Raw genomic sequence first — 23,150 nt, forward strand, 5'->3', positions numbered from 1 at the left:
CGTGCTGTCAGTTTGAGAAGGAACACAGAGTTTCTGCGATCCTGCAGGGATTGGAACCAGCTCAGAGCCACGAATTTTCGCTTTGCAACTTGTGATATTGTATGGAAAACTGCACCAGCTCTGGCTTTACTGCACAGCACAGCTTCAGGGCTACGAGCTGCTTCAGACTTATTGGGATTTCACACTTCGGCAGCACAAAGCACCCCACCGTGCCCCCGGGCTTTGCCCTTTTCACGTGCGTTGCGTTTTTATTTCGAACAAAAGCGGGGCGAGGGCTGCAGGCCTGAGGCGCTGAGGGCGGCTCGAGGCCGAGGCGCGCGCGCAGGCGCTCGGCGGGGGCAGCCCCGGCGCCCGGGGTCCTTTGCCGCGCTGCGGCGCGCGCGCGACCCGAGCCGCGCGGCTCCCACGTGGTGCGGCGCGTGCGGCGGCTGTTGGTGCCGGGAGAGCGGCCGTTGGCCGACCGTTAGGGACCGTTGGCGGCCGCCTGAGGGGCGGCGGCGGGGGAGAGGGGGGGGGCCGCCGCCATGCAGCGCCGCAAGGTGGACAACCGCCTGCGGGTGCTGATCGAGAACGGCGTGGCCGAGCGGCAGCGGGCCCTCTTCGTGGTGGTCGGCGACCACGGCAAAGACCAGGTGAGCCCCCCAGGGGATAGCGCGGGCCGGGGCTGCGGTGAGCGTGAGGCTCCCGACGGCTGCGGAAAGGCGAAAGCGCTGGAAATGATTTCGGAGAATTGGTTGTTAACCGTCTGCCTGAGGAGCCTGCGAACGTTACATAAAAGCAATTAGAGGCAAATTGGGTTTATTTTTATTTTTTAATGAGGTAGAAAGACGTCTTGTTGCCTGCCTGGCAGGAGCTTGCTCTGTCCACCCGTACAGTTTTTCTCAAGCCGTGCCTTACCCAGTGAGTCATCTTGCAGATGTCACCGCAGCGCAGCTTGGACCGGAGGTACCCGGTAGCAGTCTGCCACTAAACCCCATTCTCTTTGTGTTTCTGTGCTTTGGCAGGTCGTTATACTTCACCACATGTTGTCTAAAGCGACTGTAAAGGCCAGACCCTCTGTCCTGTGGTGTTACAAGAAGGAGCTGGGCTTTAGCAGGTAAGATGCTCCTCATGTCTCGTGCTGCAGTAAGTGCCATTAGTGCTCTGTGTGAAGCAAAAGCTCTGCGGCTGGTCTGCGCAGTAGGGGTTGAGCAATTCGGTTGTCAGGAGAAACAAGATCTATTCTTGAAGGAGTTACAGGAAGTTCAGTTTTCCAGAATTGAAATTTGGCTTCAGTAATACAGTTGACATCAGCATGAGGTACTGTGTAGGAGTCAGTACAGATTAGGCATTGGAATTACTTTAATTTGAAAAAGGGTTTAAAATTTTAATTCTTAGATTTGCATGCATCCTTACAGTCTGGGCAGAAAGTCAGAAGGGAAGTGTTACATCAAACTACATGATTACTACCAAGTGGTTTCTTGCAAAAACAGCTGTTGTTCTTGTGTGACTTCCACCGCTTTGGGCTGAAGGCACATGGGAACATACCACGAATGCAGCATGTATGATACAAGATCCTTGGAGGCTGAGCTCTGAATTCCAATTAGACTTTGAAGTAGGATTTTGAGCAGTCTTCACAAACCTTTTCCCAAGAAAATTTCTGTATAATTTTGTTTTCTAGCCACCGTAAGAAGAGAATGAGACAACTACAGAAGAAGATTAAAAGTGGAACCTTGAACATAAAACATGATGATCCTTTTGAGTTATTTATAGCAGCCACAAACATTCGCTACTGCTATTACAATGAAACTCATAAGATCCTTGGTAACACTTTTGGCATGTGTGTACTTCAGGTAAGGAATTAAACTTTTGACATAACACCATTATCAGTTACTTTCAGTTTAAAGGCTGCAGGAAGGTTTAAAGTTTCAGTTTAAAGGCTGTTTGTTGCTCCTGTTATTTAAATTATGATGTTCTTTTGTATCTTTTATGAGTTTTGCAAGGATGAGATAGCCTTGTTGGCAGAATTTTAATGGGAAATGGGTTAATGCAAATATTAAGTTTGAATCAAACTTTGAGAAACTATGCATTTAGATTTTCTGTTCCTTTCAGTAGATGCTAATTGCACTAGTGAATTCTAGGCAACTTTGAAGTGTTTTTTTTTTTTTTTTTGTATTTCCTAGGATTTTGAAGCCTTGACTCCAAACCTGCTAGCTAGAACTGTTGAAACAGTAGAAGGGGGCGGAATTGTGGTAATTCTCCTCAGGTCTATGAACTCGCTGAAGCAGCTCTATACAATGACCATGGTATGTTCAGCGTAACACATCTGTTCTACATAGGCAGGTTCGGCTGGTGACTTAAGGGGTTATTTTTTTCTTTCTTTATGGGCTGTGGTCTTTCTGTCATTTTTCCAGCTTTCATTTGTTTATCATTGAAGGAGTCTTGTGGTCAGGCAGTTCTGCCAACAAGTGTAACTATGTTCTTTTGTTTCATAGTACTTTGAAAAAGTATTTATACTGTTGATCCATGCAAAAAAGTTAAGTGACAAACATGTTTTGGTGTTTTGTGACCCAACGCTATGCAAGATCTGCTTCACAGTTCCTATATATTTCTAAATATGATCTGTTCACCCTGAGCATACTTACCCCTAAAGCAGGAACAATTTCTATTAGTAATGATGCTAGTAGGGGAATTAAAGCAACGGACTTTTGTCTTAGTATGCCTTGGTTGTTTGAAGCATTCTGTATCTGGCAGAACTGACTTTTAAGTCTGGAAGAATACGTAAGACCACTGTGAAGAGTATTGGTGGGAAAGGTACGTTTTAAACCAGTGTTTGGAAAAAGTGGATGTCTCACAGCAAATAAAATTGGGGAGAGAGGGCATGGTCCACAAGAATGGAAAAGGTGTTGGATTATTCCATGAATAATAATCTTGTACATGTGACGGTTACCACCTTTCCTTCTCCAGACTGACTTTTTCGTTTTGTTTCAGGATGTGCATTCCCGATACAGAACAGAGGCACACCAGGACGTGGTAGGACGGTTTAATGAAAGGTATGTTATTGTGAGTGTAAAGCATCTCGGCTGTGTGCTCAGTATAAGTTGTTGTTGGAGAAATGTTATACAAAATTTTGGCATGATGTTACAAGGGATGTGCAAAGGGGCCCTAATTTTTAAAGTATTCTGAGTCCTGTTCTTGGAATGCTCTGTAGCAATGTATGCTCCACATGACTAGTAAGTCAGATACCTTTGACGTTAGCTTGAAAGAGAAAACTGCTCACCGCGGGGTCTTTTCTGTAGTCTAGAACTTTCTTGTAAAGGTGTTTTCTTCCCTTTTGATGTACTGAATAGGCAGCTCTTCTTAACTGAGCCGTATCTATCCCTAGCCATTGAAGAAATGCAAAATTTGTTCTTTAGCATACAGGTGGTGGTTATGTGGTGTTAGAAGCTAGAAGGATGAAGAAGCAGCCGTAATTGACCACAATCTTTGGCGGTCTGCATGTGTCACAATTGCTGTAGATTCAAGTCTTAAGCTTTTATACAGCTGCCTCCCATTTAAATGCTGGGAGTCACTTTCTAGCTGTTTTAGGAGATTGTCTGAAATAAGCTGTCTTCATTAGAGGCGTCCTGGTAGGTGGATGTCTGTTCTGCATGGACCATCCTGATTCTATGGTAAGAGACGCACAGCTAGTTGTGTGAACTTAGCTCAGCTGTAAGCAGCTCTTGCTGTAAATACCATGTTTGGGGTTAGAAAAGAGAGTTAATTAACTACGAAAATGAAACAATGTTGGTACTGCTTTTACTGATTTGCCTTTGCTTGACTGCTCAGGTTCATTCTGTCTCTGGCCTCATGCAAGAACTGCATCGTGATTGATGATCAGCTGAACATCTTGCCCATCTCCAGTCATGTTGCAAATATCACGCCTGTTCCACCACGGTCACAGGTCAGTAGACTACATCAGCTAATTTTCTTTGAGAGAAACTGATCTGAGTAGAACAGTGTTAAAGAGAGGAAACTTTTCACCCTGATTGATATCAAATAATGGTCTTGCAAAGCAGATGAAGAATGATTTGCAAAAAATATACCTCACATGGGTGAAGTACGGGAAGCTGTCTTTTCTTTCCTCCTCTTTTTTTTTCCCTCAGCCTTTTTTTGTACTTGCCTGCGTTTATTTATTTTGCTGCATTGCCGTTTAGCCTCGTGAGGTGGAGCTTAACTGCTGTGGTTGCTGTTTCAGAAGAGCTTAAAGAGATTTTAGGCTGATGGACAGCTGGGAGGAGACAAATAAAAACACATTTCAGGGCCTGGAGAGTGAGAAAACACTCGGGGGAAAAAGCCCCTTACAAGTTCAGGAGACACCTGGTACCTCAGAACTGTGGTACTTACTTCAGTTTCGGACTGAGTTATGCATGTCAGATATAAGAAGGCATTCACTGAATACAAGCCAGACATAGAGCTTGCACTGTTAAAATGCATCCCTTCATGACTTTCAATTGTAGCTGAAAGTAAAGTGGTGTGCAATTTAAACAGAAATATTTGAGCTTTTGAACTGATTTGTGTGTCCAAGGAAATAACATCATTGATTCTGTCAGAGACGCTAAAAACATCTGAACAGAACACTGATGTAAAAAAACAAATAACAACCACTTAACATTCTAACTATGTTGGCAGTGGCACAAATGCTCATCTGTTGGATGGGTAAGCAGATGCTTTTGGTAATCAGTGACAATTGGCAATTCTTTTGTGTCCAAGTTCATTTATTGGCTTTGAAAATCCTGACATTAGCTTGAAAACTGATCTGTTGCTACAGTAGTTTTGCCCCCTAGTAGTTTTCCAGTATGCACCCCATATGACAGGTATAACAAAGATCATAACATTCTGGCATACCCTGAAGACTGAAAAATGAATTAAATTCTTTAGAAAACTTGTTCAAGGTCTCTTCTTCCTAGCACTACCATTATCCAGTTACCATCTACTGAAAAATACTTGACTTTTTTCTTCCAAACTTGGGGAAGCCAGGATACCTCTTGTGTATTTCTCTTGAAAATGCATTAAAGTCAGTATTAAATGCCTGTCTGTCCATTTAAACTTTTCTGTCTCTAGGGAGCATATTCAACTTGTTGTAAGTCTTTCCTTGAAATATCTCCCTGCCTGATAAAAGATATCACAAGACATCACAAAGGTATAATTGTGCTAAGGTGTCCTTTATTAATCTTTTAAATACTGTATTTATAGGAAGATAGCCTCCGGCCACAAGACTTGGAGTTGAAAGAGCTGAAGGAGAGCTTGCAGGATACACAACCTGTAGGAGTTTTGGTGGATGGCTGTAAAACCCTGGATCAGGTTGGTGTGGTGCTTAAACTGAAGAAACTGTGCATTTGACAAGTCAGTGTAGGTGCAGATGTTTGTCTCATTTTGCAAGTAATCATATCTGAGAGTATGAACATTGATGGGGGTTGTTTTAGGGAGAAAGCTGCCTTGAAATTAGTTGGACAGGGTAGCTCAAAGACAGTATCAGTGATTTTCTTTATGAAGTTGAGAACAGTGGAAGGACTAGAATGGAGACAGGAAGCTGATCTGGAGAAGTCCACATTTCGTCTATAATCCTCATAATCTATATCAGGTTGTGTTGTGCCCTCATTCCTGTCTCTGACACTTTTCCTGCTGTCATTTGAGAATCACTGACTAGTGCAAATCAAGGCCCTACAGCAATTTCTTTCAGAGTATTCACTGAGAAATTGCAGGTTGGTGTGGAGGCTCCCAGACCTGTGCACTGCTTTAAAACCCTTTCATAGTAGGCCTTCTCACTGCCCAGGTATGTTCATCCTCCTCCTCTGGTAGCTCCCTAGGCATGTACATCATCCTGTTGTACTGAATATATTATGGGATCAGTGTCATGAAAGTAGTAATTGAGCTGTATTAGTTGTTATCTTTGTTTTGACCTTGCTAATTTCAAGAACTCACTGGGTCAAGATAACTGCTTCTTTCATTATTCATCTGGGATTAAATGTTCAGCTTGCCCATGTTGTCTTTTTCTCCTTCCTGTTCTAAGGAAAGGCTGCCTGGCATTAGTGGTAGGTCTAAGTAAATAAAGTTCTGAAAGCAGTTTAACAACAGCTGCTTTTTGTTTTCTACATTTTTCTGATCATCAGGCAAAAGCAGTTCTTAAATTCATTGAAGCCATTTCAGAGAAGACTCTGAGGAGCACTGTGGCATTAACAGCAGCCAGGGGACGTGGTAAATCTGCTGCTTTGGGACTGGCTATTGCTGGAGCAGTAGCTTTTGGGTGAGTAATGTGCCCCATCTCCAAGTTTCATTTGCATCCATGAGTTTTAAAAAAATGATGACCAGATTTGAATATATTTATAATTTCCAGACCTACGTCCTTCCCTTTTGTTGTTCTTACATCTTTCATTTGCTACTTAAACAAATGCTCAAGTTTTTCTGTTTTATAGTAATCAGAACTCCTCAGTCTTTAAAAATCAATTAATTACTCATACAAAAGTGAAATAAGTATCTAAGGGAACCTGCTGTGTTTTGGTAATTAAGTAAAATCAACCCCGCATATTAAACATATATATACTTATCCTTTCTGTGTATATGAAAAATCTCTTAGAAAAAAGAGTTAAACTCGTGTTGTTTTTTTTTTTTGTGTGCAGTTACTCCAACATCTTTGTCACATCTCCAAGTCCTGATAACCTTCACACTCTCTTTGAGTTCATATTTAAAGGCTTTGATGCACTGCAGTATCAGGTAAGGAGAGCAAAACATTTTACAATATTTACTGTGAGCCTGAAAGTGGCTCACAGTACACTTGTATATACTTATTATAAGTCAGGAAAATCAGTTTCTTTATATGTGAAAATAGTTTTTAACAGGAGTAAATAATTCCTCAGTTCTCCTGCTTCTGAAGATTTTGTTACAAGAATTTTTATGTGTAATTTGAAAGGTCAGGACACATGTAGCAAACTTATTTTGATGATAATGGTAAACAATGTTTTTCTTACATCTTGGCCTGTTAATACTGTTTAACAATGTTTTCTTTCAGGAACATCTGGACTATGAGATCGTTCAGTCTTTAAATCCTGAGTTTAACAAGGCTGTTATCAGAGTGAATGTGTTCAAGGAGCACAGACAAACCATTCAGGTAACCAGCTTTGTTTGCACACTTGCCTTTTTGCTTTTTGTTTGTAATTGTTGACATTATTGGTTGCTGTAGTTGTTTGCATTTAAAACATGTTAATTTTATGTAATATGTAACTATACTGATTGATTTTGCTTTAAGGCAGACCCTCTTTTTGACAAGTGAGTTTCACAAAATGTTTTAGTTCTTTCTGTGAATAACTTGTAGGTTACAAAGCCTCCATGGTTATCGTGTGTTCCTTCTTGAAACTAAAGGAAGGTGAAACAAACAGTGAAGGAAGAGCATATGTTTCCAGTGATTAGGTTTCCTATATTTTTGTGGTCTATCCAAAAAAGTGTCTGTGGAAATGTTTAAAACAATATGTGTTACCTAGCCCTTGGTAGAGAACATGCACCCTCTGCCATGGGTTCTCTTATCTGTTCATGATGAACAGGGAAAACAAACAGCTTTTCGGTGCTCCATCTCTGCCAGTTTTGGCCTTTCCCTACATCCCAGAGCTGTTGTTGACAGTGATGATATCCTCTCATTCCTTACAGTACATACACCCTGCTGATTCTGTGAAACTGGGTCAGGCTGAACTTGTTGTGATTGATGAAGCTGCTGCCATTCCTCTCCCCCTGGTGAAAAATCTGCTAGGCCCTTACCTGGTTTTTATGGCTTCTACAATCAATGGGTAAGGCTTGAGCACCAGCTGTCTACCTGTGAAAGCAGTTGTGCGAGTGCTAATGGACTGTTTCGTATCTACAATGCTTCTCTTTTTACTGCGCACTATCATAATCAGGTCATGCTGATACCTGATCGCATGGAACTGCTCTTCAGAATAACCAGGAGTAGGAGTCAGTCGGTGCTTTACTTTTGGTTCCACTGCAGGTTCATTGAGCATACACACCTCTTCTGTTCTGCTGCAGGGAGCATGCAGATAAACATTCTGTAGTCTGTTAGGAGACAGGGAAGAGTGCCGCCTTACTTCCAGTATGCTGAGCGTAAGAAAGTGACAGAGGAAGCTGCTCTGTCCTGCATGTGCAAGAACATCAAGAGGCAACAATTCTCAGAAATGTCTGGGGCCATTACAGGCTTCAGAATGTCACACAGCTCTGGATAGCAGCATAGTTCTCTGTTGGAGCTTCCCCATGGCTCAGGATTGCTTTTTAGTTATTTGCTTCAGGCTTTTGTCTTCTGCTTTTCAGATATGAGGGTACTGGTCGATCACTGTCTCTGAAGCTTATTCAGCAGCTCCGGCAGCAGAGTGCACAAGCCCAAGTCTCCATGACAGCAGAGAACAAATCTACAGCTACAGCTAAACTCACCTCAGGTACTCAATTGTATTCTGGGCTGCAGCGTGCAACCCTGATCCGTGGTGCTGCTGCCTGACAAGCCCTATGTGTGTCCCGTGTGTCCATGTACTTTGCAGCTGTAGGAAGGTAGTGGTTTGGGAAAATGAAGGAACTCTTCTTTTAAGTTTTTTCCTCATGATTTTCAGATGTAAAGTCATTTAGAGGATAACAGCTATGCAAGTAATGATTGCTGTACCTTCTTCCCGATGTTATATGAAGAAACAAGCTGTGAAGGCTCCAGTTAGAGCAGTTTCTTCTCAAGTGTCTTCTCTTCTGTTCAGATTTGGTGTGTTTCTAATCCCTCGGGAACTGTACATAGGACAGTGATCCTATTGGATTCTTTGCTAGCTGTAACTTCCCGTACTAGAGGTTCTTCTCTGAAATCTGTTTGCAGCTCGTACATTGCACGAAGTCTCCCTCCATGAGTCAATCAGATACGCCCCTGGTGACCCTGTTGAAAAGTGGCTGAATGATCTGCTATGTTTGGACTGTCTCAACATCACCAGAATTATCTCTGGCTGCCCGCTGCCTGAGACTTGTGACCTGTATCCTTACTCAAATAGTGTATTCTGATAAAATACATTGCTTTCAGGTGAAGGATGCTTTTCCAAACTGATTAGTAGTGGCTTCTCAGGCTATGACATGATTACCTCAGTGCACGATCTTTTGGCTAGAGACCACACTTCTGGAGCTGAACTGTTACCACTGCCTTGTAAGACTGGTGGCTTGTGTTACCAGGACATTACCAATGCATTTTATTGCAGAGACAATCCTAAGAATGTATTGAATGCAAGGAAATCTTGGTTTACGGATGAGGAGTGTGAAAGATAGGAGCACTATGCAGTCATTCTTACTTGTAGATAGAGCTGTAGGCTATAAGAACTTTAGCCAGCATATAGCCTAAGGCTGCATGGAAAATAACACCCCTAAACCAACAAAGAGCTCTTTTTCTTTTTTTTTTTTTTTTTTTTCCCTCAGGAAAGTTGTTTCCTTAACCCTGTGTTTAGATATTATGTAAATAGAGACACACTTTTTTGTTACCACAAAGCATCAGAAGTTTTTCTACAGAGACTGATGGCCCTCTATGTGGCTTCACACTACAAGGTAAAGCTCATGCTACTTCTATCAAAAGTCCAGCTTGGAATTTTGTGGAGGGAGCACTGCTTGTTGAGGGCAGTCTAATTTCATTGGCCTAATTGAGATTTTCTGGACAGCTTCAGTTGTATTTTGTTACATACAGATCTGTATTCTCCTGAGAAGATTTCTGCCTTAGCCTTAGCTGAGTACACTGGATTTACAGATATCTAGAATATTTTAGTCTTGGGAAATCCTGGAGACTAAGTTCTAGATGATCCTGCAAGTTTGTTGGGGTTCATCAGTGATGAACCCTCTACTGTTCACTTCACAATATTTCAGTAGCCTCAAATTAACCAAAAGAGTAGTATCATTGTACTTTTGATAAAAGTAATAATTCATCTCAGTTTCAAGACCATGGGTGACTATTAAATTTGGCTGGTGAAGGCATTAAATGGTGAAGTAATGAGTACTAAAAGTCTGACACTTCAAAAAATATTTTAGATCTGGTAGTAGAGGTAAGTAGCTATGTGAAAGTAGAAATGTCAGTGTCAGTTCTACACACAGAAGAGCAAGAGATTTCACTTGAACAAAACAGATGTTGTCTGGTAGTACAACAGCCATGAGCTGTCCTGTGAGGAGCTTCATCCATCAGTACAGTACTAGTTATAAGTCCCTTAATAGCCATAAATTGAGAAAAATGGAGGAATGTGTAGAAGTCAGCTACTAACACTATACAGGACTTTGAAGCTCTTCTCATGGAATAATACTTGAGCTTTCTGATGTGTATTTGCCCTCCAGAACTCTCCCAATGACCTCCAGATGCTATCTGACGCACCTGCCCATCATCTTTTTTGCCTTTTGCCTCCTGTTCCACCTACCCAGAACTCATTACCAGAAGTACTTGCTGTTGTCCAGGTGAGAAAGCGTCATATAACTGTGAACTGTTCAGTAATGAAGCAGTGATACACTGTGAGACATCAGTGTACTGTCTAGGAGTAGATGATATCTTCAGGCTGTGTTTTTATGTGCCACAGCAGTGCATTAAGGCTGTTGTTTTTTTTTCCACTTTTCTTTTGTTAAAACTAATTGCTCTATAAGTATATTGTGAAGCTAATCCCTTCATATAGACCTTCCAATCTCTAAAATAGTCTGTGCTGAGAAGCCTTCTGAGGAGATGAATTAATGGTTCAATAAATGACTTTCTCCTCTCATTTCAACTTCATGCTAAGGAGGGTTGATTCACTGGTTCATTCTACTTATTCTGTGTCTCCAGAATTCCTTTTATTTGCAACAGAACTGCAAAAATACAAATTCCTCAGATACAGATGTTCAGAGATGTAGAAATATTTCAGTCCTTGACTGTTAGATATCTGACTATATGCTTCCTTCCTTAAGAACATAGATTCTTAATTATCTGTGTTCAGTGCAACTAGTTAAGTCAACTATTTCTTAAAGGAAAAAAAAAAAAAAAAAAGCTGTATTTGACTCTTAAAACATTATCCCTCCCAGTATTTCTCTTTATGTTTGCTGCTGACAGACTGCAGAAAACACTTACAGCACATTGTATGCTTTAGTCTCTTCAGGCCTCTGTTGCACCGTGCTGTATGCTGTAGTGCCTGCTGTGCCAGATATACCTGGCTGGCTCACTGGTGTGCCTTTTGAGACTGCTTGTAGGGGTAGAGCCTGTTGTTTGGCTCATACACGTTTGTTTATCGTGTTGCAGAGTAGGGGTCAGGTGACATGTCAATACTGCATAGTGGTCTCAGCAACTGAGGATAAATTTTGTTTACGCTGTATTGGAGTGACTCTGGGATAAAGCACTTTGTCTCCATTCACAGTCTTCTGCCTTTTCTGTCAGGTGTGCATGGAAGGGGAGATTTCTCGCCAGTCTATCATGAACAGCCTTTCTAGGGGAAAGAAGGCGTCTGGTGATCTTATTCCCTGGACCATTTCAGAACAGGTGAATAATGTGGCTGTGTACTCACACCCACACCCAAGACGTCTTTCAGCACTACTGCTTATTTCCAGGGCACCCTTCCGTGTACTTTAAATTGACTCTTGTCTCTTATGCAGTTCCAAGACCCGGACTTTGGCGGCCTCTCTGGTGGGCGTGTTGTTCGTATTGCAGTTCATCCGGATTATCAGGGGGTAAATATTTTGAAACCTATTGTAAGTAGTCAGCAGTGGTACCACGAGAGAATGGCTGTACAGGCAGAGCTAAGTTCTACTTGGCCCCGTGTACAATCAAGATCCAGTGACACTTTCTATGAGATTACCAGATGTTCACACTGGTGTTTGGTATTTTCAGAGTGCCAGAGATAATCAATGAGAATTATTATACTGTCTTGAGCTACCGACTGAGCTCTTACTGTGCTTTTGGTCACCCATCAGGGTCTATAGTTTTCTTCCCCATGGAGTTCCTGTGTAGTAAACAAAATGCATTTTTGCAGTGGCTGAGTAATTTCTAAACGGGTGATTGTTAATGGAATTTTAAGGGGAAAAGGTTGTCCTGCTTTAAAAAATAGATTTATCTCTTTGCTTATGTAGCATTGTTCATAATTCACAGATGGGCTATGGCAGCAGAGCTTTGAATTTACTGCAGATGTACTATGAAGGCCAATTCCCTTGTTTGGAAGAAAAAACAATTCAGAAGCCAAAAGAAATTGCAACTGTAAGCAGTGAGGTATGGAACTCAGTACATTTCTTGTATTTTCTGTTGTACTAAAGCTGTCTGCTTCTCACTAAATCTCAATATTGATTTCTCTGTGTAAGGATGAAATATTTGTATTTATTCTCTGTACAAAATATGAGATTTAATTTGCAAATTGCCATGAGGAATGCTACTAACCCACTTCCACTTTCTCTTTCAGACTGTTAGTTTATTGGAAGAGGTTGTGACGCCCCGGAAAGACTTGCCGCCTTTACTTCTCAAACTAAGTGAGAGACAAGCTGAGAGTCTAGACTATCTAGGGGTATCATATGGCCTAACACCAAGATTACTCAAGTAAGACCTTGTTCTGTTTAAACCCAGTGCAAAAATATAACTATATAAATAATAGAGTATCTGTAATTTGTAAATGATATGTAGATATAGATGTGGGTATTTTACATATCCATATCTTCCTCCTCTCTGCATGTTTCACTTGGTTTCCAAATCTGGGCAGCTCCAAGCCCTCTTCTCCTGCAAGGTCTTGTTTTGTGCAGTAGGGCTGAACCTAAGCACTTAATGCATTCTTCAGAGTAAATTTTCCTCAAACTGCTCCTGAGGGAAAACCCATTCCCTTCTTGATTTTCTCTGTGACCCTTCTGAAGAGTTAATTAGCTTTAATTGATCAGTTTTCCTAGGCTAGAGAAGAACATCTCTAGTAAGTAGGAAGTTAAATACTCCTTCTTGTGACCTGTAGAAACTTGAGCTGCTGCTAACTTCAAAGTTAGTTGTTTGTTTCCTGCCTTCTGTAAACACTTGCCAGTAGCAACTGCATCTACTTCTCTCTTTTTTTTTTTTTTTTTTCTCACCAAGGAGGAAGTGAATTACTGCAGCAAAAAAATCATTTATTAAAATTTTTAATTTTTCTCGACATTTCAAATTATAGTTCTGTATTAGAACTTAAAATTTTATAATAAATGTTAACTGTTTTTAAATATTATGAGAATCTGTAAAATATCTAGGTTTTTCAGACTTTCTCAGTGTGGTAAGTGTGGGAGAAAGTTTCAAAATAATGCAGAATTGTTTCTGTTACTAGCCTAACAGCAAAGCAGTCATTTATCACCTGAAACTTTGCTCCCTTGCTGGCTTATCCTTGTTTGCAGGGGACCATCTTACAAAAGATGAGATTGAGTCCAACAGAAGACCCAAGGAAGCCAGTTTGTGACTGACCCAATCAGAGCTGTTAGACAGCTGTGTGCAATTTGGCATTTCAGACACAGACTGTAGGCTGTTTTGTTCCATGGCAAGCATGCAGCAAAATTCATGCCAAAATGTGATGGTGAATTGTGGAAAAAGTCTTAATCTCTGCAAATTGTGAAGCAAATGGTTCAGATTTCTTTACTGAACAATGTCTCTCAGGGCAGAGGATGAGAATAAAGTGTTTGACTACTATGTTTTTAAAATTATTTGTCTGTTAGATTTGGTGGGATAGATAAGGAAGAATAGTGGGGTAAGGAGAGGCTGGGATGCATGTGTAGGGCTTCCTGCTAAAATCTGCCTCATCCTGCACAGCTGATGGGTAGTCATCCTGTGGCCTGCGGAGGTGGGTTGCCAGTGACAGTTGCTGTGGGGCTTGGCTTCTTTCTTTTGTCTAGGATGCCATATATTTTGTCTCACCAGTTCTTTTTATTACTAGTCCTCCTTTTCCTGGGCAAAATGAATTGTAGTATCAGTTCACAATGAAGATGCAAGAAGGAAAAGGAGGATGGAGAGGGATGTTAGTAGGATTTTGCAGGTCAGATTGCGATTCTCTCTGGTCCACCAGTGATTGTGTGAAACCTGGAATTTGCCAGGGAAAGTCAGCATTCATTGTAGTCTGAAGTAAACTGTAAATCCTTCAGACCTTCCCCGGGGTATACTTTAGGAGTCTGTAGTATTTGTGATCAAAATCAGTTTGCATTTTTTTAAAGGAGGTCCTGGAAACATGCTGAATTCAAGAGTTCTTGTGTCTTATCTGTTAGTCTTTGAAAGCTCATTCATTTTCTGTTTTCACAGTCATCGTTTCACTCCTCAAATTTAGAATCTCAGTCAGTTTGATTGCTCTCGGAACTTCCTGTCAGTGGTAAATTTTATTAGCTGCTGGGGTAGTGCCTACCTTTCAACAGTTGTTATTGTGCAGTAGATAGATTTTATGTAACCACAAGTATTACTACAAAATCAACAGCTCCATAATTCTCCGTGTACTTTCTCTTATCCTTTTCCCTAGGTTTTGGAAACGTGCTGGATTTGTGCCAGTTTATCTAAGGCAAACACCAGTAAGTAGCATACTGTTTCTGAATGAAATCCAGCCCTATTGAAATCACTGGGCATCTTTTCATTAACTTCTGTGAGATGTGATTTGGGTAAAAAAATTTCTGAGACTACATTTGGGGTTTGTTTTGTGTTCATTTTTGTTCTTTGGTGTTTCAAATTTTAGGGTTTTGAATGTGGTCCTCTGAGTAGTTTGCACTTAAAAAATTATAACAAAGGTGCATCTGTTCAGTGTTGTTATTGGTAAAATATGCAATTGGCCCTTGAACTGAATGCTGTTGCTTTCCCTAGGTGTTTACCAAAAAAAGCACTAGCTGTTACAGTACTGTTGGAGAGAATAATTTGTCCCTTGTCATCCCACTTTCCTTTTGTTTTTTTGGCTCTTGAGCTATAACTGCGATTTGCAACACTGGTGAGTGGTGGTTATCTCAAGAAGCCAAAATCTCTCAGCACTGGGATTTACCAAATTATAGAAGTTCATCAGCTTATATTTGGTGGTGGTGATCAGTAGCAGTTGATATATGAGTTGTTGGTTTAGAAGACCCTTGCCTTCTTCAGTTTAGCATAGAGTATACACAGTTCATGGAGATGATGGGAAATGTATCTTCATTATTAGAATGACCTGACTGGTGAGCATTCATGCATCATGCTGAAGATGCTGAATGAAGAGGAGTCTGAACAGGAGCCTTGGCTTACAGCTTTCTGGAAAGGTAACTGAGCTAATGCTAGAAAAATATTCTGGAATATTTATTCTAGAGGTCCACAGGAGTCATTTGTTTCTTCATCTTGTCCTGTAGATTTTAGGAGGCGCTTCCTTTCTCTGCTTTCCTACCAGTTCAGCACGTTCTCTCCTTCGTTGGCATTGAATATTCTACAGAACAAAAATATCAAACAGCAGTCACAACCCCGTGAGTACCCTGGCTCATATATTCATTTAGAATGCAATTTAAAGTCTTTGTGTAGGTTTATCAGAGTTCTCAAGCACATGCATGGTATGATGCTTCTTGTGAGGTGCCACGAATTGTTCTTGGTGTTTTGTTTCCATCAAAAAAAAAAAAAAAAAGCTTGTATTTTTGAGTAAAAACTAACAGGACATTTTCTGCCAATTAAAAACAGGTAGTGGTTTGGGGTGGTGGTGATTTTTTTTTTCTGTGCTTTTTTTATTTCAGTCAGAGATTTAAGTACTCCAAAATTAGAGGGCTCCTAACTCTGGCAGCTAAAGGCACGACAAAACAAAATCCAGTGAATGAATAAAGAAGTCTACTAAATCCAGTATGGAGTTAGAAGAGAAGCTTTGAGAATCAAAGGTCAATAGGCAAAGAAGCTAATTTAGGATCTTAGGGAGAATGTTGTCATCAGAAATTTGGAAATTCGAATTATATGTCTTTCTAAGAGAAAGGCTTTAGTTAACTGTGTGTTCTTTGGTCTTAGTGCAACACTTGCTAGGGTGAACACACAGGTAGTAACAAAAAGGGCCAGATAAGGCAAATACAACAGTCCCTCGTGGCTTAGAAGTCCTCTTTAAAAGCAAACTGATGTCTTCTCAGTAAGCCTAACAGAGGGTAGTCCTCTTGAGAGAACTTGGTAATCTGCGTTTTGTGGGTTTTAGTATCTGTCTTGGTGAAAGAGGTTTGGTTGCTGCTACAAAGAAAGTTTTTATCAGCAAAACCAGTGTAATCCATTGAAAGTCTGAGCAAACTGATTCCCAGTTTTCACTGTTTTTAGTTTCTCTGGCATGTTTGAGTTGATAAGCTGGTCTGTTTTGACAGTTGCAATGTTCTTCATATGGTTATATTTCTGTCTGAAAAGACTTGGAATAACCAAGCCAGTCCTAGTAGCAGTGTTATACCTAGTGAGTTGAATTCTGAAGTGTGTTGGAAAGTGAACTTCAGGGATAGCAGTTGGCCTTCAGTCAATGATGTGAAAAAGGAGTTAGTTAAATAATGAGATCCTAGAGAGCTGTGAAGAACAGTCTTGACAGTGATGTCTCTTTATCATTCAGCCATCAGCCGTGCTGAATTAGAATCTGTTTTCATCCCATATGACTTGAAGAGATTAGAGATGTATTCTCGCAACATGGTGGACTATCATCTCATCATGGATATGGTACCTACCATTGCCAGGATGTTTTTTCTCAACCAGCTGGGTGATATCTCTCTCTCAGCTGCACAGTCGGTATGTATCACTGTGAGAGCAAGCCATGCTTCATCTCTTTGTACTTTTCTGCTGTCTCCTAATTTTGGATTAGATTCCCATTTCATGTCATTTTTAAAAAGAAGCCTTTGCTTCAGTTGATTTATACTTTTGTGGTCCTCTTTATGATTTCTCCTGCTTGTGTTCTAACTTTAGTGCTTGCCTTGAATAAAATCTGCAGAGATCATACTGTTGCATGTTCAGTGAAGTACTTCATGTGTTTATAATATTGTGTGAACTACGGCTTAAAAGCACCTCAACATCTTTTGGTTCTTGAGCTGTACCTCAGGAGAGAGGTATTCATTTGCACTAAGTATGGAATGCTGCCAGCTGACATAGGGGTGTTCAGTGCATCTGAGTAAAGCTTGAGCTTGTACCAGAGGAGCCTTGTATTAGCTGAGTAGAGCAAGGACTTGGTAAAATGTCAGGGACATAGAAGATACTATGTATGTAAGTGTTTGCTCTAAAAGCCTCTCTAACTGAAATGTCATTTCCTCAGGCCCTTCTTTTAGGGATTGGCCTACAGCATAAATCTCTGGACCAACTGGAAAAGGAGGTAGAACTGCCCAGCAGTCAGTTGATGGGCCTCTTCAACAGAATCATCCGCAAAGTAGTCCAGGTAATTGCATCATGATGAGCTTTGCCTTGGGTGTATCAGACCAAAGTATAATTCCAGTACTGAGCCTGATGCTAGTAGAAAGCTGAATTGGAATTATGTATCTTTAACATGTCCACAAAAATTGACTGTAAACTTTGTTTGTAAGAGGGGAAAATCCTAGTGGAAAAAGCAGGTATTTATGGCTTTGATTTATATTGTGTTTTCCCAAATAAGAGTGCTAATGTTACGTTTTTAAGTGTTGAAATGATCCAAACCAAAATGCTGAACATACAGCTAGTGATGCCAGCTGAACTTGAGACATTTGTTTATGATGGTTCACTGCATTGACAGCATCTCTGCCTTTGTTTGCTTGTTGTTTTTTTTTATATCAACCAAACAAAAAAACTTTCTCTACTGTCATTTAGAGGTGGACCTAAGTCTAGTGAAATTACTGGGAAGTTTTGGGTCTATTTTTTCCAATGGTATCTGCAGTAAAGCGAGTAGCGTGATGAGTTACTAAGGAAAAAGACAGACATAAAAGTTGCTAGCTGCTTGCAATCACTTGTGCAGCCTATTGCCTCTAGTTCTCAAGGAACAGAATATGTTAGCGAAGGTTCTGTGGTGTGGCATAAGATGTTCATTGGAGAGATGCTATGCTCTGCATAACACTTAACTACAAATGTTCATCAAATCAGCGTATTGATATAGAATGTTGCTAACTGTGAGTTCTCTCCATTTATGCAAGTGACATTGTGTGCTGTTTTTATTTTTATACCTTTAATGAATGCTATGTGTAATTCTGCCTTCAGGAAGAAGCTTTGAGCTTTTTATTTTAGTATGATGGAATGTATGCATCAGAAGTAAACTGTGAAAATATTCGCAGGGTTACAAGAGTTTCATGGGGACAACCAGCATTCATTACTTATTTTTAAGCACAATTGTAGAAGAAACACTGAGTCTTACATGTGTTGGTTTATTTCATTTTCAGTTGTTCAACACTGTCCAGGAAAAGGCTGTGGAGGAACAGATGGTAGCAACAAAGGATATTGTAATGGAACCAACAATTAAATCTTTAAATGATGATTTGGTAATTATGAACTTTCTTCTTAATACATATATAAGCACTCTTCATGGAACTCCTTTGAGCATAGAAGCCTTGTAATCTAAATTTTCTTGGATTAGAGTTGTGTGTCACCTCTGTCACTATGTGGTAGTTATAAAACCAGCTTTTGCCGTTACATTCTTAGTCATGCTTTGTTAATCTGCCATATGGATTTTCACAGAACCCACAAAGATTTTGGAGTTATGCATTACAACTATATATATATCGATTACATAAAAATGCAGTTACAGAAAAAAGCTTTGTAGGATCATCTAGTATTTGTTTTTTCTCTTTAGTGGGGAAACAAGTTTTGCTTGTATTATATGATTACTGTTGCAGTCAGAACTTAATGCATCTGTTGTGCTATCCTTTTTGTAGGAAGAAGCCGCAAAGGAATTCCAAGAAAAACACAAGCAAGAAGTGGTGAAGCTAAAAGAAATGGACCTTACACAGTAAGAACTCATCTGTATGAGTGTCAAATCCACTTTTCCTCTGGTATCTATTTGAATGCTGGGTCACCAGCACTAGTACATCTTGCTGAGTCATGTGCAGAAGGCTGTAGTCACAAAATGATGATCTCACACCATCGATAAGTGAGAAATAGCAGTGTTTCTTCAATGGTAGCCACGTGGGATAAGCATATGCTGCTACTCTAATGGAAGTGTTAGATATTATGTGCCTGATAGCCAATAATTGTCTTGATCAGCTCTGCTAGCAGTTCCTTTGTTTCATACTCGCAACATTCTTTCCAGTATGAGTTAAATTCAGTAACAGAACTTATCTGTTCAGTGTCATTCACCCGCTTAACTCAATACATGAACTATTTTCCTGAAAAGTGTGTCATAGTCATGAATTTTACTTTTTGCCAAGCATGAGGTTACTGATGCCCCTTTTTGAACAAAAAGCAAAAGACCACACCCGATCATCAGTGAGATCTGTCTTTGGAACCATAGAACTGAATTATTAAAGTTGGGGCTGGTTCATCATTGCAGCACTGCACACAGCAGATGTGGAAATGCCAGTTCAATTCTCAGTACCTTGGACATGGTCTTGAGCACTTTATTTTACTTGTGTTCTCCTTTGTCTTTTATTTAAATTACTCTTATTGTGGCAAGAACTCTTACTATGTATCTATAGGGCAGTCTTGATCCTGACTGTGTATGGTATGTATGTTGCACATGTAACTTCTATAGTTCTGTAATTTGGAGTAATGAAAAAACTGCCTGGCTTTGGATTGTTTATAATTTGACAGTTATTGTGCTTCTAGGAATGGTCATTAGTTTCCTCAAACCAGGATACACAGGTCCTGTTGTCTGCTGTCCAGCTTTTCTGTATTCAGCTGTCTTAAACTCAAGTAAAAATTAGTACCTGGCTAATGTTAGTATTCTCTTCTTTAATAAGAAAAAGAAACCCCACACATAAAATACCCCAAAACCAACATAAAAGAACAAGAGAGAGCTTCCTTTACTAACTGCAGCGTGAAGATGCTTTTAGCTGTTGTAGAGCTGGACAGTTTGTAGAATACAGAATTGCCAAACCAGCAACTTCCTTGAAATGTCAGCAGATGTCTCTCTTTCTGGGCCAATGGGAGTTGCACATGCCACTCTGATCCTCTCCCTTTTCTCTCTAGTTTGTTAGATCTGAGAAAAGGAATCTTTGGTCATCTCATTTGAGGGTCAGACAAAAATGGATGTGATTTGAAGTTACTTGTAAGTCAATCACACTAGGAAAACAAGATAACCAGAACTCCAGAACTTATAAAGAATTAAAATTCTAATTACTAGATTTGATAGTATGATATACCTGTTTGTGATTTTGGACTATGCTCCTTTTTTTATTTTATCCAGAAACAGATTCATGTTCTTCTTTATAAGGAAAGAGGGACAAAAATCTATTTTGAACACTTTTTAATACAGGTTATAGAAAGCTAATAGAACAGACAGAGCTGTTTGATGTCCAGTGTTGTTTCACCTTGTATAACCAAAGATTAATCTAATCTGAATCTCTAAGAACTTGAGATACAGAGCAACCACTTAGCCTTGCTACGTGACTGCTTTGCCTAGTTAAATTTCTGTTATTTTGAGGGTACTTGAACATAATGACAAGAACCACAGCACATGAGTTTAGCTGAATAGCAGTTGCTGTTTTAGTTTCTTTCCAAAAGAAACCTGCAGGTCTTCAGTTTTTCCTGGATGGATGCAGAAAAACTACCATTCAAGCTTACTGCTGGCTAAGAGCAGTTGCTAATTTACCTTTCTGTTATAAGCCGTTGCTTTTTGCAGCCTCTTCCTTTACTACCACAGACATCCATCTCCTTTGTGGGGGAGGAAAAAAAGAAAAAGCAATCAACCTTTTAGAAACAAAATCTATATAGTGAATATAGTTCTGATTGTGTTTGTCAGTCTTAGAGCTGTAATGTTTGAAAGTGTGTGTTTTAGGAAATCTAGTGGGCAGAGAAGTATTCGCCACTGCTATGGAAACTAACACCTTTGTGGCCTTATTTTTTACATTCATAAAAGACATACTCTGTTAAGCATTCTGCTTTTCTGATGAGAAGCTTTCATAGAACAGTTTTGTGATGTTTACAATAGCAGCTCCTGAGAGAGCTTCATCTGCTATTGACCAGCTTTGGATGAAGACAATTGTTGGTTGCTATTGACCTAGTTCAGATTGAGTCTGCTGACAAAGTCGTGACGAGCTGTCGTATCTCTTTGCCAGTCTAGTTTTGTATGCATTTCTACATACTGGTTTTGTTGGGTGCTAATGCAGTAGCTTTGTTTGAAGTATACTGTGTATCTGACAATATAATCACTTTTTTTCCTGCTTTGAGCTGGCAATTTTACTTGAATTTTCCTTTACCCTTTTCACTTAGATATATTATCCGGGGGGATGATGAAGAATGGAATGAGGTGCTGAGTAAAGCAGGACAGAACGCTTCCATCGTCAGTGTGAAAAGGTTAGGGAAGTTGAAATACTCTACAGTCTCTCTTGTCCTGCTAGCTTTACTGCATTTTTTTTCCCAAAAGGGTGAAGCTGAAGAGCTAATTCAGATAACAATGAATGTAATGTCCTTAATAGTTTCCCAGTTTTCCAGAGAAATCAGGGTATGAGCATTCCTCTAATGGAGAGTGCTTCTGTGGCTTGTGTGTTTGTTGCTCTAGATTATAGTCTTGTCTGCATATAACTCAATTGCTTATAGCAACTCTTTCTATTGACGTGGTTAAGTCTTGATCTTGGCCACACAAATTGGTGCTATTTCTCCCTGGGGACACTTCTAAAGAACAAACTCATTTCACATTACTGTCCTGTTGCCTTGGGGGCTAGCACCGGGTGGAAGCCTTTGATAATCCCATTGGAGAAAATAGGAATTCAGTTACAGAGAGTTCTTTCAAATTTGAGTTTAAGTCTGTAAAATGCTGAGTGTGCCTTTCTGCAGTTCCTTCCTTTTCATCCATCTTATTTCTTTTACCTGGCCCAGCATGGAGTGTTTCCTCACCTTTTCCTTGGGAATTTATAATTGGGACTTGGCCTGCTTGCTTGTTGCCCCTTCCCTTGGTGTCTGAAGGTTGAAGTAATTATGTGATGTTTTTTGCATCTCTTTTCTACCTTGTGTGTATTCATGTTCTTTTCATGAATGCTGGAAGCTGAGAGTTTCTAAAAGCCTTACAGAAATGAGAGAATCTCATCAATGCTTATAAAGATTGGAGCCCTGTCATGTTTGCTGTACTCAGAATCTAATGCAGGAAAAAAATTGTATACTTAAATTTACAACTGTCAGTGATAATATTTTTTCTAGTTACTCCAACTTCCAGATGCCTTAAATGAATTGCCTTTAGGAGACTTAGTCTTGAAAAGCAACAACAAAATGCAGCTAAAAATCAAGATCTCATGGGATTCAAATTGGGTTAAAGAATCTCAAGACAGTGGGAAGCTAGGCCATACTCTTATTCATGCTTTCTGTAGCATTCTAAATGACCCAAGAAATTGGAAATATTTTCTCTCAGTCACTTTCTCTGGGAGGCCTTGAAGCAACCATTTCTACATAGATCCTTTCTGCTTTTTACAACAAGATTTTTGCAGCTGGATGGGCTTCCCAGTGTATTTTAAACAAATATTTTGTTCCTGTTTCCCAGTGAGAAGAAAAGAAAACTAGAAGCAGCAAGAGGACCCAAGCAACAGAAGAAATTTAAGAAGACTAAAGATATAAAGCAGAAGTGGAAGAAATGACTTAAAGACAATCAGTGAACTTGAATTAACAAGTGACTGGTCTGTACTCAAGAAGTACTATTCTCCTTTCAAATCAAAAGACTTTCTTTTTTTTTTGGGGGGGGGCGTGGGGAATGGGACAGGGGAGTGAGAGCTAGGGAAAAAGAAAAGCCTTAGAGGCACTTTAAAAATGTTTGTATTAAGGGAAGTGCAGTGATACTGCCAGGAGACAGTCTGTGGAGATTTTTTATGAAGTGTGATTGCAGAGCTTGAGTGAGGCACTGTGCAACACACTGGGATCTTATGAGGGTGCCTTAGCAACTACAAAGTTTTCATTCAGACAGGAGAGATCAGTCTGTAAACTTCATTGCTTCATAGTTGTTGGTGTCTTTATTAAAAAAAAGAGTGGGCAAACGATAGAAATGCATTAGCCTGTGGTATGTGACTACATTTTAGCATTGCAGTACATCTTGATATATTCAGCTACTGATTCAGTAGTACTACCATTCCTTTGTAGCTCAAGGGGATTTTCAGTGTGGGCAACAGCTCACTTTTTTTAA

At 40.1% G+C, this 23,150-nt stretch overlaps 1 protein-coding gene across 1 annotated transcript; it reads left to right on the forward strand.

Moving 5' to 3' along the window:
• The first annotated feature begins 442 nt into the window (after positions 1-442).
• On the forward strand, positions 443-22,724 carry NAT10 (N-acetyltransferase 10). Its single transcript, XM_032188037.1, has 28 exons — positions 443-632; positions 1,005-1,096; positions 1,661-1,832; positions 2,163-2,285; positions 2,971-3,032; positions 3,808-3,922; positions 5,215-5,322; positions 6,132-6,265; positions 6,639-6,732; positions 7,028-7,126; positions 7,660-7,796; positions 8,311-8,435; positions 8,852-9,002; positions 9,465-9,561; positions 10,333-10,449; positions 11,393-11,494; positions 11,608-11,682; positions 12,101-12,217; positions 12,405-12,538; positions 14,448-14,496; positions 15,108-15,201; positions 15,289-15,399; positions 16,494-16,666; positions 17,184-17,303; positions 18,271-18,369; positions 18,763-18,836; positions 21,257-21,340; positions 22,518-22,724. The coding sequence occupies exons 1-28, from the start codon at positions 525-527 to the stop codon at positions 22,609-22,611; spliced, it is 3,060 nt and encodes a 1,019-aa protein (XP_032043928.1). The 5' UTR covers positions 443-524; the 3' UTR covers positions 22,612-22,724.
• Positions 22,725-23,150: the final 426 nt, after the last annotated feature.

Source organism: Aythya fuligula, chromosome 5, assembly GCF_009819795.1.
Source record: "Aythya fuligula isolate bAytFul2 chromosome 5, bAytFul2.pri, whole genome shotgun sequence".
In the NCBI taxonomy this organism is placed as follows: Eukaryota; Metazoa; Chordata; class Aves; order Anseriformes; family Anatidae; genus Aythya; species Aythya fuligula.